At 42.4% G+C, this 19,847-nt stretch overlaps 1 protein-coding gene across 2 annotated transcripts in view; it reads right to left on the minus strand.

The window, feature by feature from the left end:
* TBC1D9B (TBC1 domain family member 9B) overlaps positions 1-19,847 on the minus strand; it is a 424,635-nt gene that overhangs the window by 279,500 nt on the left and 125,288 nt on the right. For both annotated transcript variants that reach the window (XM_053718644.1, XM_053718642.1), the window contains exons 8-9: positions 13,001-13,150; positions 11,295-11,445 (exon numbers count right to left, since the gene is read on the minus strand). In XM_053718644.1, coding sequence (XP_053574619.1) covers positions 11,295-11,445; positions 13,001-13,150 — 301 coding nt within the window. The remainder of the gene's footprint in view (positions 1-11,294; positions 11,446-13,000; positions 13,151-19,847) is intronic.

A 19,847-nucleotide genomic window follows, 5' to 3' on the forward strand; every position in this document is an offset into this window, starting at 1 on the left:
TCACCACAAACTTTTATCTGCATAAGATACATTTGTGGAGATTTTATGTTGCAAATATTTGCCTATTAGTAACCTTATCGTGTTTAACATACAGCAGCTTGTTTTAGTCTGTTTTACTTTTGACACTCAGACCACATGTTAATTATCAACTATAGGCTCATGTTATTTTAGAATGTAATTTTCGATTGTCTTTTTAGATCGTTATTTAAGTTATACTTTAACTTGTTTAAATTGTGCGCATTGATTAGGAAGACGTCCCTGTTTATCTTTCTTTGGTTTTTAACTACATGCTTTCTGATGTCTACCAATTTATCTGATGTTTGTTAGAATTAATAAATTCTATTACTTTATAGTTATCACTTGTTTGATTTTCAGTAACACATTATATATTTGATATACCTTTTCTCACTTTTGAGTTCATACACTTCATCACATTTTTTTTCTGATACCTTTAGCTTTTCTAGCACCCTACTCACTCTTTCACTTGTCAAATTATCAAGGACTGATGTAAGGATGGAATTGTATTGGCAGATAGATTGGTCAAGGCAGGAAAAACAGAATTTATGTTTACCTGATAAATTACTTTCTCCAACGGTGTGTCCGGTCCACGGCGTCATCCTTACTTGTGGGATATTCTCCTCCCCAACAGGAAATGGCAAAGAGCCCAGCAAAGCTGGTCACATGATCCCTCCTAGACTCCTCCTTCACCAGTCATTCGACCGACGTAAAGGAGGAATATTTGCATAGGAGAAACCATATGATACCGTGGTGACTGTAGTTAAAGAAAATAAATTATCAGACCTGATTAAAAAACCAGGGCGGGCCGTGGACCGGACACACCGTTGGAGAAAGTAATTTATCAGGTAAACATAAATTCTGTTTTCTCCAACATAGGTGTGTCCGGTCCACGGCGTCATCCTTACTTGTGGGAACCAATACCAAAGCTTTAGGACACGGATGAAGGGAGGGAGCAAATCAGGTCACCTAGATGGAAGGCACCACGGCTTGCAAAACCTTTCTCCCAAAAATAGCCTCAGAAGAAGCAAAAGTATCAAACTTGTAAAATTTAGTAAAAGTGTGCAGTGAAGACCAAGTCGCTGCCTTACATATCTGATCAACAGAAGCCTCGTTCTTGAAGGCCCATGTGGAAGCCACAGCCCTAGTGGAATGAGCTGTGATTCTTTCAGGAGGCTGCCGTCCGGCAGTCTCGTAAGCCAATCTGATGATGCTTTTATCCAAAAAGAGAGAGAGGTAGAAGTTGCTTTTTGACCTCTCCTTTTACCAGAATAAACAACAAACAAGGAAGATGTTTGTCTAAAATCCTTTGTAGCATCTAAATAGAATTTTAGAGCACGAACAACATCCAAGTTGTGCAACAAACGTTCCTTCTTTGAAACTGGATTCGGACACAAAGAAGGCACGACTATCTCCTGGTTAATGTTTTTGTTAGAAACAACTTTCGGAAGAAAACCGGGTTTAGTACGTAAAACCACCTTATCTGCATGGAACACCAGATAAGGAGGAGAACACTGCAGAGCAGATAATTCTGAAACTCTTCTAGCAGAAGAAATTGCAACCAAAAACAAAACTTTCCAAGATAATAACTTAATATCAACGGAATGTAAGGGTTCAAACGGAACCCCCTGGAGAACTGAAAGAACTAACTTGAGACTCCAAGGAGGAGTCAAAGGTTTGTAAACAGGCTTGATTCTAACCAGAGCCTGAACAAAGGCTTGAACATCTGGCACAGCTGCCAGTTTTTTGTGAAGTAACACAGACAAGGCAGAAATCTGTCCCTTCAAGGAACTAGCAGATAATCCTTTCTCCAAACCTTCTTGAAGGAAGGATAGAATCTTAGGAATTTTTACCTTGTCCCAAGGGAATCCTTTAGATTCACACCAACAGATATATTTTTTCCATATTTTGTGGTAAATTTTTCTAGTTACAGGCTTTCTGGCCTGAACAAGAGTATCAATGACAGAATCTGAGAACCCTCGCTTTGATAAGATCAAGCGTTCAATCTCCAAGCAGTCAGTTGGAGTGAGACCAGATTCGGATGTTCGAACGGACCTTGAACAAGAAGGTCTCGTCTCAAAGGTAGCTTCCATGGTGGAGCCGATGACATATTCACCAGGTCTGCATACCAAGTCCTGCGTGGCCACGCAGGAGCTATCAAGATCACCGATGCTCTCTCCTGATTGATCCTGGCTACCAGCCTGGGGATGAGAGGAAACGGCGGGAATACATAAGCTAGTTTGAAGGTCCAAGGTGCTACTAGTGCATCTACTAGAGTCGCCTTGGGATCCCTGGATCTGGACCTGTAGCAAGGAACCTTGAAGTTCTGACGAGAGGCCATCAGATCCATGTCTGGAATGCCCCACAATTGAGTGATTTGGGCAAAGATTTCCGGATGGAGTTCCCACTCCCCCGGATGAAATGTCTGACGACTCAGAAAATCCGCTTCCCAATTTTCCACTCCTGGGATGTGGATTGCAGACAAGTGGCAGGAGTGAGTCTCCGCCCATTGAATGATTTTGGTCACTTCTTCCATCGCCAGGGAACTCCTTGTTCCCCCCTGATGGTTGATGTACGCAACAGTCGTCATGTTGTCTGATTGAAACCGTATGAACTTGGCCTTTGCTAGATGAGGCCAAGCCTTGAGAGCATTGAGTATCGCTCTCAGTTCCAGAATATTTATCGGTAGAAGAGATTCTTCCCGAGACCAAAGACCCTGAGCTTTCAGGGGTCCCCAGACCGTGCCCCAGCCCACCAGACTGGCGTCGGTCGTGACAATGACCCACTCTGGTCTGCGGAAGCTCATCCCCTGTGACAGGTTGTCCAGGGACAGCCACCAACGGAGTGAATCTCTGGTCCTCTGATTTACTTGTATCGTCGGAGACAAGTCTGTATAGTCCCCATTCCACTGACTGAGCATGCACAGTTGTAATGGTCTTAGATGAATGCGCGCAAAAGGAACTATGTCCATTGCCGCTACCATCAAACCTATTACTTCCATGCACTGCGCTATGGAAGGAAGAGGAACAGAATGAAGTATTTGACAAGAGTTCAGAAGTTTTGATTTTCTGGCCTCTGTCAGAAAAATCCTCATTTCTAAGGAGTCTATTATTGTTCCCAAGAAGGGAACCCTTGTTGACGGAGACAGAGAACTTTTTTCTACGTTCACTTTCCACCCGTGAGATCTGAGAAAGGCCAGGACAATGTCCGTGTGAGCCTTTGCTTGAGGAAGGGACGACGCTTGAATCAGAATGTCGTCCAAGTAAGGTACTACTGCAATGCCCCTTGGTCTTAGCACCACTAGAAGGGACCCTAGTACCTTTGTGAAAATCCTTGGAGCAGTGGCTAATCCGAACGGAAGTGCCACAAACTGGTAATGCTTGTCCAGGAATGCGAACCTTAGGAACCGATGATGTTCCTTGTGGATAGGAATATGTAGATACGCATCCTTTAAATCCACCGTGGTCATGAATTGACCTTCCTGGATGGAAGGAAGAATAGTTTGAATGGTTTCCATTTTGAACGATGGAACCTTGAGAAACTTGTTTAGGATCTTGAGATCTAAGATTGGTCTGAATGTTCCCTCTTTTTTGGGAACTACGAACAGATTGGAGTAGAACCCCATCCTTTGTTCTCCTAATGGAACAGGATGAATCACTCCCATTTTTAACAGGTCTTCTACACAATGTAAGAATGCCTGTTTTTTTATGTGGTCTGAAGACAATTGAGACCTGTGGAACCTCCCCCTTGGGGGAAGCCCCTTGAATTCCAGAAGATAACCTTGGGAGACTATTTCTAGCGCCCAAGGATCCAGAACATCTCTTGCCCAAGCCTGAGCGAAGAGAGAGAGTCTGCCCCCCACCAGATCCGGTCCCGGATCGGGGGCCAACATCTCATGCTGTCTTGGTAGCAGTGGCAGGTTTCTTGGCCTGCTTTCCTTTGTTCCAGCCTTGCATTGGTCTCCAGGCTGGCTTGGCTTGAGAAGTATTACCCTCTTGCTTAGAGGACGTAGCACTTGGGGCTGGTCCGTTTCTGCGAAAGGGACGAAAATTAGGTTTATTTTTGGCCTTGAAAGACCTATCCTGAGGAAGGGCGTGGCCCTTGCCCCCAGTGATATCAGAGATAATCTCTTTCAAGTCAGGGCCAAACAGCGTTTTCCCCTTGAAAGGAATGTTAAGCAATTTGTTCTTGGAAGACGCATCCGCTGACCAAGATTTTAACCAAAGCGCTCTGCGCGCCACAATAGCAAAACCAGAATTTTTCGCCGCTAACCTAGCCAATTGCAAAGTGGCGTCTAGGGTGAAAGAATTAGCCAATTTGAGAGCACGAATTCTGTCCATAATCTCTTCATAAGAAGAAGAATTATTATTGATCGCCTTTTCTAGCTCATCGAACCAGAAACACGCGGCTGTAGTGACAGGAACAATGCATGAAATTGGTTGTAGAAGGTAACCTTGCTGAACAAACATCTTTTTAAGCAAACCTTCTAATTTTTTATCCATAGGATCTTTGAAAGCACAACTATCTTCTATGGGTATAGTGGTGCGTTTGTTTAGAGTAGAAACCGCCCCCTCGACCTTGGGGACTGTCTGCCATAAGTCCTTTCTGGGGTCGACCATAGGAAACAATTTTTTAAATATGGGGGGAGGGACGAAAGGTATACCGGGCCTTTCCCATTCTTTATTTACAATGTCCGCCACCCGCTTGGGTATAGGAAAAGCTTCGGGGGGCCCCGGGACCTCTAGGAACTTGTCCATTTTACATAGTTTCTCTGGAATGACCAAATTCTCACAATCATCCAGAGTGGATAACACCTCCTTGAGCAGAGCGCGGAGATGTTCCAATTTAAATTTAAATGTAATCACATCAGGTTCAGCTTGTTGAGAAATTTTCCCTGAATCTGAAATTTCTCCCTCAGACAAAACCTCCCTGGCCCCCTCAGATTGGTGTAGGGGCCCTTCAGAACCAATATCATCAGCGTCCTCATGCTCTTCAGTATTTTCTAAAACAGAGCAGTCGCGCTTTCGCTGATAAGTGGGCATTTTGGCTAAAATGTTTTTGATAGAATTATCCATTACAGCCGTTAATTGTTGCATAGTAAGGAGTATTGGCGCGCTAGATGTACTAGGGGCCTCCTGTGTGGGCAAGACTGGCGTAGACGAAGGAGGGGATGATGCAGTACCATGCTTACTCCCCTCACCTGAGGAATCATCTTGGGCATCATTTTCTCTAAATTTTGTGTCACATAAATCACATCTATTTAAATGAGAAGGAACCTTGGCTTCCCCACATTCAGAACACAGTCTATCTGGTAGTTCAGACATGTTAAACAGGCAAAAACTTGATAACAAAGTACAAAAAACGTTTTAAAATAAATCGTTACTGTCACTTTAAATTTTAAACTGAACACACTTTATTACTGCAATTGCGAAAAAGTATGAAGGAATTGTTCAAAATTCACCAAAATTTCACCACAGTGTCTTAAAGCCTTAAAAGTATTGCACACCAAATTTGGAAGCTTTAACCCTTAAAATAACGGAACCGGAGCCGTTTTTATATTTAACCCCTTTACAGTCCCTTGTATCTGCTTTGCTGAGACCCAACCAAGCCCAAAGGGGAATACGATACCAAATGACGCCTTCAGAAAGTCTTTTCTATGTATCAGAGCTCCTCACACATGCATCTGCATGTCATGCTTCTCAAAAACAAGTGCGAAATACAGGCGCGAAAATGAGGCTCTGCCTATGATTAGGGAAAGCCCCTAGAGAATAAGGTGTCCAATACAGTGCCTGCCGGTTATTTTACATAATTCCCAAGATTAAAATAATTCCTCAAGGCTATGGAGTATAAAATATAAATCGATTTAGCCCAGAAAATGTCTACAGTCTTAGAAAGCCCTTGTGAAGCCCTTTATTTCTTTCTGTAATAAAAATGGCTTACCGGATCCCATAGGGAAAATGACAGCTTCCAGCATTACATCGTCTTGTTAGAATGTGTCATACCTCAAGCAGCAAAAGTCGGCTCACTGTTCCCCCAACTGAAGTTAATTCCTCTCAACAGTCCTGTGTGGAACAGCCATCGATTTTAGTAACGGTTGCTAAAATCATTTTCCTCTTACAAACAGAAATCTTCATCTCTTTTCTGTTTCAGAGTAAATAGTACATACCAGCACTATTTTAAAATAACAAACTCTTGATTGAATAATAAAAACTACAGTTAAACACTAAAAAACTCTAAGCCATCTCCGTGGAGATGTTGCCTGTACAACGGCAAAGAGAATGACTGGGGAAGGCGGAGCCTAGGAGGGATCATGTGACCAGCTTTGCTGGGCTCTTTGCCATTTCCTGTTGGGGAGGAGAATATCCCACAAGTAAGGATGACGCCGTGGACCGGACACACCTATGTTGGAGAAATGAGGAGATGTTAGAGAGCAGAGGCTTGAGAGAGAAAGAAAAAGAGAGAGAGAGAGAGAGAGAGAAAGAAAGAGAGAGAGAAAGAAAGAGAGAGAGAAAGAAAGAAAGAAAGAAAGAAAGAGAGAGAGAGAGAGAGAGAGAGAGAGAGAAATAGAGAGAGAGAGAAAAAGAGAGAGAGAGAGAGAGAGAGAGAGAGAGAGAGAGAGAGAGAGAGAGAGAGAGAGAGAGAGAGAGAGAGAGAGAGAGAGAGAGAGAGCTGTTGCTGATCTAGTGACTAATGCTTCTTTGGAGTTTGGTATGAGGGGCAGAAGGAATTTGTGAAGTTTAAGAGAATGCATTGACTGCTGAAAATTGGATCAAGGGAGTGACTTTCTTTGCGAGTGGGAGAGTCAGTCTATTGTGACAGACCGAAAGAGGAAGTGAGTTGGAGAATTTGTTTTGCAGAGGAGGCAGCGTGATTGTCAACAGGGAGGTTAAAGTCCCCAAGAATGAGGGCAGGGGTGTCTGTGGAGAGGAAAAAAAGGTAGCAAGGCAGCAAAACAATCTAGAAACTGAGTTGAGGAGCCAGGGGGTGGTATATGACTGCAACACATATAGAGTGGGAGAGAATAAGCAAATCATGTTGGTTTTAAATGAGGAAAGTGTGAGTTGTATTTGTTGAAAGGTGCAACAAGAGCATCCTAAATACCTACACCAGATTTGCAGTATTAAGACTGTTTATGGGATGAGCTGCAGGGAGGAGAGAGGGTGTTTAGAAATGTCTTAAGTTCATGAGAGCAAAAGTGAGGTGAGAGTAAAACAGATGGGCTAATGAATATTGCAGGTGGTGAGTGGAAAGGAGTAAATGAATAGAGTAGTTTGTTATAGAGACAAGAGGGAGAAAGAAGGAACATGAAGATCTGGAGCATTTTTACAAAAGAGGGAAACAGTTAAACACATAAAACACAATATTACAGCAGCACTTGCCTAGTGTCTTGTCCTTTGATCAATCCTTGTTCTATTTACTGTATAATTTGTTTGCCTAATTCTTAATGCCTCACTTAAGATATGTGAACATACGATGTTTATAGGACAACACAATCCGCTGAGTCCACTAAATGAGTTAATGACAAGATTAAGAGACAGTCAAAAGGCCAATTGGGGAAGTTTAATTCAGGGTAAGATAAGTTAAAATAAACAGACAATAGAATTTGGAGGGGGCTGAAATTATACCATTAGTAAACTTATACATTTAGGAATTATAGCAAGTATTAACAAGGTTTGAACATCACATAGCTAAAGCCAAGGCAATAAAGATATCACAGTAAATACAGAACTTATTTCACAGTCTACAGAAAGCAGTGAATTTAGCAGTAGAGGATTCAGGACTCACTTCACATACCATAGCAGAGAGTTGCACAATAGCCACAGAAAGCAGTGAATTTATCAGGAGATGATCCAGGACCCAATTCACATACCAACACATACTGTGGTTTAGTGTAAATATTTCACATTCCAATGTTCTTCACATAGGGGAATATGTGCTAAGTATTTATAAATATATATTCATATATATATATATATATATATATATATATATATATATATATATATATATATGTCTGTATATATCTATATATAATCATCTCTCTCTCTATATATAGATAAAAACTTCAGATCTACATAGAAATATGTATTTATGAATAAATAGGACATATTCTTCTATTTTATCTCAAGTTAGAACACTTGGGAAAATGCGATTGGGCTTGCACGACTTATTGGGTGTTCGTTTTATTTACACTTTTCATGCTCCATTGAAGTCTATGGGAGAATACGTTAATAAGGTCGCAATATTGTAACTTTGGCTTTTTGCGCACGTCGGGTTAGCGTGCAAGCTAAAACTTTTTACTTTCGACTTATAATATGTGTGGTACCATACACGAGCAGAAAGCCAAAAGCCGATAAATAGTGGTCCACTTGTATTCTAGCCCTAAATGGGCTGAGCTTTCAGGGTGAGCAGGCTCCCTTATTTTATTTGTCTCTCTGTACATAAAGGCCTCCTTATTTTACGTCTATACACACAAAAGGCCAATACTTAGAGAAATCAATTGAAAATTAACATTTTAGTACTTTATTCTCCAAACCCACCACTGGAAGTGTGATTTCTTCTGCTGCATTTTGGTTACATAGCTTTTCTATAGTCAATACTGCTGTACTGCAACTTTCAATCTAGGTGCCGGTTTCAATAGGCGCAAACAGCTATGACAGAATGGTACACTCCAGTAGGTAAAATGAATCACCAGTAACACATTAAAGGGGAGAACATTGTACCGTACAATATATCTTTAAACATTTAGATTTAAAAAAAACAGAATTTATGCTTACCTGATAAATTACTCTCTTGCGGTGTATCCAGTCCACGGATTCATCTTTTACTTGTGGGATATTCTCATTCCCTACAGGAAGTGGCAACGAGAGCACACAGCAGAGCTGTCCATATAGCTCCCCCTCTAGCTCCACCCCCCAGTTATTCGACCAAAGGTTAGGAAGAAAAAGGAGAAACCATAGGGTGCAGTGGTGACTGTAGTTTAAACAAAAAATTTTTACCCAACTTAAATGCCAGGGCGGGCCGTGGACTGGATACCCCCGCAAGAGAAAGTAATTTATCAGGTAAGCATAAATTCTGTTTTCTCTTGCAAGGTGTACCAAGTCCACGGATTCATCCTTTACTTGTGGGATACCAACACCAAAGCTTTAGGACACAGATGAAGGGAGGGAACAAGACAGGTACCTTAAACGGAAGGCACCACTGCTTGCAAAACCTTTCTCCCAAAAATAGCCTCCAAAGAAGCAAAAGTATCGAATTTGTAAAATTTGGCAAAAGTATGCAGTGAAGACCAAGTCGCTGCCTTACAAATCTGTTCAACAGAAGCCTCATTTTTGAAAGCCCATGTGGAAGCCACTGCTCTGGTAGAATGAGCAGTAATTCTTTCAGGAGGCTGCTGGCCAGCAGTCTCATAGGCCAAATGGATGATACTTTTCAGCCAAAAGGAAAGAGAGGTAGCAGTCGCTTTCTGACCTCTCCTCTTACCAGAATAGATAACAAACAAGGAAGATGTTTGTCTGAAATCCATAGTTGCTTGTAAATAGAACTTTAAAGCACGAACTACATCAAGATTGTGTAAAAGACGTTCCTTCTTCGAAGATGGATTAGGACACAGAGAAGGAACAACTATTTCCTGGTTAATATTCTTGTTAGAAACAACTTTAGGAAGAAAACCAGGCTTGGTACGCAAAACTACCTTATCTGCGTGGAACACCAGGTAAGGTGAATCACACTGTAAGGCAGATAATTCTGAAACTCTTCGAGCAGAAGAGATAGCTACCAAAAACAAAACTTTCCAAGACAACAACTTAAAGGGACACTGAACCCAAATTTTTTCTTTTGTAATTCAGAAAGAGCATGCAATTTTAAGCAACTTTCTATTTTACTCCTATTATCAATTTTCCTTCGTTCTCTTGCTATCATTATTTGAAAAAGAAGGCATCTAAGCTTTTTTTTGGTTTCAGTACTCTGGACAGCACTTTTTTATTGGTGGATGGATTTATCCACCAATCAGCAAGGACAACCCAGGTTGTTCACAAAAATGGGCCGGCATCTAAACTTACATTCTTGCATTTCAAATAAAGATACCAAGAGAATGAAGAAAATTTGATAATAGGAGTAAATTAGAAAGTTGCTTAAAATTTCATGCTCAATCTGAATCACGAAAGAAAATTTTTGGGTACAGTGTCCCTTTAATGTCTATGGAATGTAAAGGTTCAAACGGAACCCCTTGAAGAACTGAAAGAACTAGATTCAAACTCCATGGCGGAGCCACAGGTTTAAAGACAGGCTTGATTCTGACTAAAGCCTGAGCAAACGCTTGAACGTCTGGTACCTCCTTTTAAGGAACTAGCTGAGAATCCTTCTCCAATCCTTCTTGGAGAAAGGACAATATCCTGTGAATCCTAATCTTACTCCATGAGTAACCCTTGGATTCACACCAACAAAGATATTTCCGCCATATCTTATGGTAGATTTTCCTGGTGACAGGCTTTCTAGCCTGAATCAGAGTATCTATAACTGACTCAGAGAACCCACGCTTTGATAGCATTAAGCGTTCAATCTCCAAGCAGTCAGACGTAGAGAAACTAGATTTGGATGCTTGAACGGACCCTGTTTTAGAAGATCCTGCCTCATTGGCAGTGTCCATGGTGGGATAGATGACATGTCCACTAGGTCTGCATACCAAGTCCTGCGTGGCCACGCAGGCGCTATCAGAAACACTGAAGCCTTCTCCTGCTTGATTCTGGCGACCAGACGCGGGAGGAGAGGAAACGGTGGAAAAACATAAGCCAGATTGAAGGACCAAGGCACTGCTAACACCACATTCCCTTTACCCTCCCGAGAGAGACCCTAGTGCTTAGAGCCGGCAAAGAGAATGACTGGGGGGTGGAGCTAGAGGGGGAGCTATATGGACAGCTCTGCTGTGTGCTCTCTTTGCCACTTCCTGTAGGGAATGAGAATATCCCACAAGTAAAGGATGAATCCGTGGACTGGATACACCTTGCAAGAGAAAAAAAAAAAACACACATTAAACTGCCTAGATGTGCTTCAAAATTACAGCCATATATAGTTTTAGCCACTCATCGCTATTTGTATTTGTTTTTGTTCAGGGGGAGGGGACCAACGCAACAGAATAAAAATTTAAAGGGAGAGGGAGGGATGCTTCACTATGGATAAAGGTTGTAAAAATTCTACAGTATTTTGGGCACGGTTTTCTCTGAAATTTCCAGTAGTGAAGGTGTTAAAAAATAAAATAACAAAATATATCTGATACTTACCAGAAAACAGAAGCCAGAGCTCTCCTCTTAGACTTTCAGGAATCCCTTTTAGGACCAGCTCTCGAGTCTTTGATGTGCGGTACATGCACATTCCACGACCATACTCAAAGAAGTGAATGTTCCAAGACTCCTCCTTCATCTTCTCCTTGGCCTGGAGTTACATACAAAAAACAGACTATAGGTATAAGAAATGTTCAGTTTTCTCAGAGAAGCCCATTAACAGCTAAAAGACAAAAACAAGCTTGTAATAATCTTTAGAAAATGACTACAAATGCTACTAGGACTCTTTTATGTTAAGCTGAAGTTAATGCTGAGGTTCTAGATCTTTCCATCAACCTAACCTACAAAATGAATAAACACAACAACAAAATTCTAACTAAGACTGCTCCTTTGAAATTACCAAATCAGTTAAAAAACAAATCACATATGCAAATGCTCAGAGAGTCATAACCAGATTCCCAGAAAACTATAAAAGGGGCATTTAATAGTAAATACATGTTTGACAAAATAATGTATTCAAAGCAAAGACTAGCCAGAGAATAGTATGAAAATATATTTGTAAAAATTATACTGATGATACAAGTGTAAATGTTTAGTTTCCATTAATTACTTTAGTTTTTAAAAAGTAATGTGCGCTGCCATGTTGTAACATAGATTTTCCCCTTATCTATCTTTTCAGCTGAGGACAATTAAAGGCAGATATACAAGGTAATAAATGAGAGTGTGTAAACAAAGTGTGTGTTATATAGGATTGTTAAAGTAACAAACAGAGCTTCCCCTATGCCTTTTATTGCCTGTTTTATATTTGTCCCTAACTGAGGAGATATGAGGGGGGAAACACAGGTTTCATCATGGTGCCCATTAATTACTTCATAGAAAGTCAGTGGAATTGAGAAATCCAACAAATTTCAAAGTGAAATTACAGGAAAAGGGGACAATGTATTTTGCAAAGTGTTATTTTATACATATAAAGAAACATTTTATATTACAATCTCAAACTGTTCAATGACCCTTTAAGAACATGTCATATCTACTAAATGATCAGAATGTCACAGAAATACGTACAGTAGGTTTACAGCATTTTGGTTCTAGAAATTGGGATATTAATCCAAGATCAAGATGGCTCTTTTGCAATTCAGCAAAATATTTACAGAATTGCAAATCACTTAGGGGTCAATCACAATCCTTTAGAAAAATCTTATCTAATGCTTTTCAACAGAAATACACCATTAAAGGGACATGAAACCCAAACTTTTTTATATCATAATTCAGATAGAACATGCATTGCTGCTCCTGGGGATACCTAGGTAGGCTTTTCATCAAAACATGCTAAGAGAATAAAGCAAATTACATAACAGAAGTAAATTGGAACGTTGTTTAAAATGATATGCTCTCTCTGTATTATAAAATAAAAAATTGGGGTTATATGATCCTTTAAATTCTATAGGAATTTTTGTAAATAATTAATTTGATAAGATTTTCTAGGATTGTGATCGACCCCTTAATGCTTTATCTAAGGAAGGCAATCAAATGAAAACTTGCAGACACATAACACATTGTGGGGATGTACAGCTTGTGATTCATGTTGTTAAAGCAACTGTAAATTCAAATTAAACACTGCTTAACAAAATAGGCAACTATTATATATACTAGATAAATGTTTCTTAGAGTCAACATTTGTAAGAGATATCAAGAATATAATTTACCCATTTTGGACCCTGATCCCCTGTAGAATCTCTCTGGAATAACTTGAGGAGGCCTTGAGAAGCTGTGGGGGCATCAGTGCTACCAGAATTCTGAGGTATGGAAAAAATTGGGCCAACATCTGTTGGAGTGGTGCTAGCCAGCCTGGCAATCTACAAAATACATACAAAAAATATAATGTTCAAGAATGATGAATTTCCGTACTGGTACAAGCTTAGTAATAAAGGGGAAGAAAGGTCAAAACTGAACTGTGCATGGGGGCATTTCACTTTCAAATAGAAGCATTTTTGCAATATATTTCCATTAGCAAAAAACAAATATGCTTACCTGATAATTTTCTTTTCTTCAGATGGAAAGAGTCCACAGCTGCATTCATGGAATGGAAAGCAAAAAAAGGGGAAACTCCCCCACTCCAACAGAGCTCGGGTGCCAACCCTATCCGCTCCTCCAAAATAAGGCACTACCAAGGAGAACCCCCTGGGACCTGGAACAGAGAAAAGTGCAATAGATCCATAGGAAGACCTGTCACAGCTCTCTTAGACAGTCTCTACATAGACAGATCAAATTCCAACAGGTGGAACAGAGCCCACAGAGCAGCAGATGCTGCCCCTTACAGAGATAAGCCACCTGATCCAACCTCCTGCACACAGGGCAGGACAAAGACCCTGCAGAGCGAGGAACCCCAGCTCATAAGGAAGACAAACTATCCCCTCAAAAGGGAAGGGCACAGATAAGAACAGCGTACATGTCCACAAGACATGAAGCCATAGTATGATCAAAACACGGACCGAACGAAAAAATCATCCAGACACCACTGTTGACCGAACAGGGAAAAAACTCCCCATGAAGAGGAGCACACTCTGTCCAAAGGACAAGTCAGGCCTTAAAGTTGATAACCAGTACCCGAAGGTAGATGTGAACTCTGGCCTTCCTGCTTGCAAGCCCAATGAGCTAGTCCCTATGTCGCAACATAGGGTCCCTGAAAAAACTGGGTCGTCCGAACCAGTCCACAGGATCATAAGTCTCCAGACATCCAAGAAGGATCCAAGACAAGAAACCTGGACCCGTGATCCAGAATCGTCCTACAACGAACGACACCCCCAGGGAACACAAGATACCCCATCTGAAGCAACCAGACTTCACAGGGGATGAGAACCAGGAAACTCGGAGAACGGGTACAGGACTCACTCGTAATTCCCAGCCCAAATGGAAGAGAACACCCTAGCCGGAGGTCAACACCCCCCCAACAAGGTGCTAAGCCACGACAAAGTCACGCAATTTCTCTAGAGCCCAAAGGCCCCAAGGGCAACACTAAGGGAAATGAGAACGAGAACAGAGTCACCCGAAAGAGAGTAGAAGAAAGGCTAATCTCCATAATCCTTTCAGATTAACGTTCCAGAGGACCACACCCAAGGGAGAAGAAAAACATCCCCTAAGCAAAAAGCTTGGAAAAAGAGACAACACCTCCTATCACCCCTGATATGGAGACAACTAACTCCCGAAGGAAGACAGAGCCTCTAGGCCTTCACTTCCTAATTAAGCGTCCAAAGCCGCCAGAAAAAAACGGACGAAGTCCAGAAAGTCTCGGCGCAAAGTAAGAGAACCTCTAAAGGGAACAAGTCCTAAAAGGACACTTCCAAAGAGACCATAAAAGGCAAAACCATAAGAACGGCAGTATGAAGGACCTAAATCCTCCAACCCACAATGGGAAGGAACACTATAGTTCCTGTAAAATCAGTAACTACTGAGCATGTTGCCACAGATCTCAACAGAGTCCCGGCCCACTAGATTGAAAGGCAAATGAGGACTGAACCAATCCCCCATGCCCCTAAGCAACCACGGACCCTAAAGTCCTCTCAGGATGCTAGCTGAGGCTTGTAAAATAAAACAAGAAAACAACACAAATCATATTGTGATCACTAGGCGCCCTCACCGGACCAACCAGACATAAAAAGGCGCCACGTGTCTGAACTAGGCCTCAAAGACAGAAGGATTTGTACCCAGTCAGGACCAGTCTGAAACCAAGGGCCCCAGCACCTTCAAGGCCACATAGAGTCTCCCCCGAGATGGAGAGATAAAGAACAGTCAGACAGACTTTTGTAAACAGCGCGACCACAAAATCGCCAGCATCAATTCCAGAGAAGAAAGTTCCCAAAGGAAACATCACACCACAACCTGAGCTTTAGACCAAATAAAAATCATCCTCACCGGATGAAGATAAAAGATAAGGCAGCCCGTAGGTTATCGCCCAGGACGAACGGAGAGCCCTGCAGGACCAGCCCAACAAGGGTCCGAGACTTCCAAGATCAGAACTGGAACAGGATACACAAATATCAAAGACTATAAGAAGATTACTTCATCCCCTTATGTTTATGTAGCCAGTCGAAGATTAAGATTGAGAATCCCCAGACCCCTTAAGAGTCGCATCCAGCAGCGCCAAAAACATGCCTTAGTAGAACACGAAGGCGCACCAGTCAATAACGAAAGGCGCAACATACCTCCGCCGGGACAAAAGAAAACACCGGCCCCGAAGGTTGACCCCACGGCCTCAGGGGCAGTTGCTCCCCCGGATGGCTGAACTGGACCAGGCGATCCCACGCCTGACGAGCCCCGGTTAACGGAACATGGACAATATTGTAAGCACACTCCCGGGAGGTGAGGTGCAGATGCGCCAGCGCCAAAGATATGGCCTTGCGGAACCATGCAGTAACCTCCGGTGGGAACAGGCCACACTCCATAGGAGGATAAGCAGCGTTTGGGTTACTTGCATGCGTAGTAAGAGTTGGTGGTAGGGAACTCGTCTTGTAGGAAATAGAATCCCCAGAGGCGGATGGCTCAGTGGGCACTTGATTCCCCGATCCCGAGGAACAGAGTACTCTAAAACGGCATTCAGAACATAATTGATGGGCATGTATTACCCTGGCCAATTCATATTCTTCTCAAGAAGTAGAGTCTGAATCAGAGACATCCGTTCCCAAAAAATCAGAATCCTCCATAACTGGTACACTGAATAAAAAATGGACCAATAAGAAAAATCTAAACGGCAACTTACACCCCCAATGGCTAGGACACTCACAACCTCCAGAGAACCAGACACCAGCAGACCAGGATTTCTCTGTCGCCACATGGTCAGGAATGCGGAAATGGAGTCACAAGGTAAACCGTGCAGTTCATGCAAAAGCACGCATCACTAGACATAGGCCATTATGTTCCAAAATAACCATGAGCCGAAGCAACACTACACAATAGCAGACAGAATCACATAACAAACATGATTATAAACCCCCCTGTTCAATAACCCCCCTCAGGAGATATTAACGCTTGATTCCTAGATACAAAAAAGAGCCTCACTAAGACTCTATGTTAAAGTTATCCCCGAAAGGTTGTAGCCCCTCTTGGATAAACAGTTGTAATTACAATACATCCATGATGAAAGTAAAATGAAACAATCTTACCGGAATCTACGCCATGGAACAGGAACACAGCCCTTTAAGTGTGACAGATAGTAGCGTCGCTTCTGCCATGGACTTGAGAAAAAAAAGCAGGCAGCGAAACTCGTCAACGCCGATTGCTTGTGGAGCTGTTAATATGAGTCGGGATGGTTTCGCAGAAAGACTCTCCCTGCATCGCCGGACTCTAACTTTCACCCATGCTCTCACTGAGAGGCTGACAGGACTACTTAAAACTCCAGTTCCATGCCGAAGAGTACTACCCTCCAGAAGAGCCTATCGAAAACTTCTGACACTTCTCTGCCAACCTCCTGGGACGAAAGGCAAAGAATGACTGAGGGATGAGGGGAGTGGAAGGAGTATTTAAGTCTTTGGCTGGGGTGTCTTTGCCTCCTCCTGGTGGCCAGATTCTGAATTCCCAAAAGTAATGAATGCAGCAGTGGACTCTTTCCATTTATGAAGAAAATGCTAGTACAAGTAAGTTATCACTGTTTAGTAAGCGGCATACATACATATGCGGTGATTGCAGTGTGCACCACTATTCAAACACCACACCTTCTCAGAGAGTCAGCAGTGGCTAGAATGACACAATACACACCGCCGCCAACTATCTGGCATTGTACAGGCCCTCGCAGCATATGTCGCTAAAAACAAAATTTATGCTTACCTGATAAATGTATTTCTTTCTTGACACGATGAGTCCACGGATCATCTAAGTACTATTAGGAATATCACTCCTGCCCAGCAGGAGGCGGCAAAGAGCACCACAGCAAAGCTGTTAAATATCACCTCCCTTCCCTACAACCCCAGTCATTCGACCAAAGTAAGGAGAGAAAGGAAGCAACAAGGTACAGAGGTGCCTAAAGTTTATAACATACCAACAACCTGTCTAAAGCATAGGGCAGGCCGTGGACTCATTGTGTCAAAAAAGAAATAAATTTATCAGATAAGCATAAATTTTGTTTTGTTTCTAATGACACAATGAGTCCACAGATCATCTAATTACTATTGGTAATCAATACCCAAGCTAGAGTACACAGATAAGGGAGGGACAAGACAGGGAACCTAAACGGAAGGCACCACTGCTTGAAGAACCTTTCTCCCAAAAGCGGCCTCAGCCGAGGCAAAAGTGTCAAATTTGTAGAATTTTGAAAAAGTGTGAAAAGAGGACAAAGTTGCAGCATTGCAAATCTATTCCACAGAAGCTTAATTTTTGAATGCCCAGGAAGAGGAAACAGCCCTCGTAGAATGAGTCGTAACTCCCTCAGGAGGCTGCTGTCTAGCAGTTTCATAGGCAAAGCGAATAATACTCTTCAGCCACAAAGAAAGAGAAGTAGCCGTAGCTTTCTGTCCCTTACGTTTCCCAGAAAATACCACAAACAGAGCAGAAGACTGACGAAAATCCTTAGTCGCCTGTAAATAGAATTTTAGTGCATAAACCACGTCCAGATTGTGCAGAAGCCGTTTCTTCTGAGAAGAAGGATTAGGACACAAGGAAGGAACAACAAACTCCTGATTAATGTTCCGGTCAGAAACTACCTTAGGGAGAAAACCCTAACTTGGTACGTAAAACTACCTTATCCAAATGAAAAATAAGGTAAGGAGACTCATACTGTAAAGCCGAGAGCTCTGACACTCTACGAGCAGAGGAAATAGCAACAAGAAACAAAACTTTCCAAGAAAGCTTAATATCTAAGGAATGCATAGGCTCAAACGGAGCCCCTTGAAGAACCTTAAGAACTGGTTTAAAGGGTAACTGGTTTAAAGGAACACTGAACACAATTTTTTTATTTCGTGATTCAGATAGAGCATGTAATTTTAAGCAACTTTCTAATTTACTCCTATTATCAAATGTTCTTCATTCTCTTGGTATGTTTATTTGAAAAGCAAGAATGTAAGTTTAGATGCCGTCCCATTTTTGGTGAACAGCCTGGGTTGATTGGACAGCACCAATAAACAAGTGCTGTCCATGGTACTAAACCAAAAATGCTGGCTCCTTAGCTTAAATGCCTTCTTTTTCAAATAAAGATAGCAAGAGAACGAAGAAAATTTGATAAAAGAAGTAAATTAGAAAGTTGCTTAAAATTGCATGCTCTATCTGAATCGTGAAAGAAAAAAATTGGGTTCAGTGTCCCTTTAAACACAGGCCTGAAAAAACGATTGCACGTCTGGTACGTCCGCCAGACGTCTGTGTAACAAAATAGACAAGGTAGATATTTGACCCTTTATGGAACTTGCCGATAAGCCCTTCTCCAAACCTTCTTGGAGAAAGGTCAGAATTCTAGGAATCCTTACTCTACTCCAAGAGTAGCCCTTGGAGTCACACCAATATAGATATTTACGCCATATCTTGTGGTAAATCTTTCTAGTCACAGATTTACAAGCCTGAATCATGGTCTCAATGACCGATTCCGAAAATCCACGCTTGGATAAAATTAAGCGTTCAATCTCCAAGCAGTCAGCTTCAGAGAAACTAGATTTGGATGAAGGAAGGGCCCTTGAAGTAGAAGTTCCTTCCTCAACGGAAGTCTCCAAGATGGAAGAGATGAGAATCCTGCGAGGCCACGCCAGTGCAATGAGCATCACCGACGCCCCTCTCCTGCTTGATTCGAGCGATGACCCGAGGTAGCAGAGTGAACAGAGGAAATAGGTATGCAAGACTAAAATTCCAAGGTACCGCCAGGGCGTCTATCAGTACAGCCTGAGGGTCCCTTGACCTCAATCCGTACCTCAGAAGCTTGGTATTCTGCCAAGATGCCATGAGATCCAATTCCGGCTGACCCCATTTGACAATCAGGCTGGAAAACACTTCCGGATGGAAATCCCACTCTCCCGGATGAAAGGTCTGTCTGCTCAGGAAGTCCGCCTCCCAGTTGTCCACTCCTGGGATGTGGATCGCCGACAGAAAGCAATTGTTGGTCTCCGCCCACTGAAGTATCTTGGCTACCTCTGTCATGGCCAACGAACTCTGCGTTCCTCCCTGATGGTTGATGTAAGCCACTGAAGTTCAGTTGTCCGACTGGAACCTGATGAACCAGGCAGAGGCTAACTGGGGTCAAGCCAGAAGAGCATTGAAGATTGCTCTCAGCTCCAGAATGTTTATGGGCAGAACAGACTCCGACCAGTCCAAGTTCCCTGAGCCTTTAGAGAGCCCCAGACTGCTCCCCATCCCAGAAGGCTGGCAACTGATGTCACAATCACCCAAGCGGGTCTGCGAAAGCAGGTTCCCTTGGAGAGATGATCCTGAGACAACCACCAAAGATGAGAATCCCTTGTCTCCTGCTCCAGCTGTATTCGTGGAGACAGATCTGCATAATCTACGTTCCACTGACTGAGCATGTCTAATTGCAGAGGTCTGAGGTGGAAACGGGCGAACGAGATGATGTCCATGGCCGCTACC

This window comes from Bombina bombina, chromosome 6, assembly GCF_027579735.1.
Source record: "Bombina bombina isolate aBomBom1 chromosome 6, aBomBom1.pri, whole genome shotgun sequence".
NCBI lineage: Eukaryota > Metazoa > Chordata > Amphibia > Anura > Bombinatoridae > Bombina > Bombina bombina.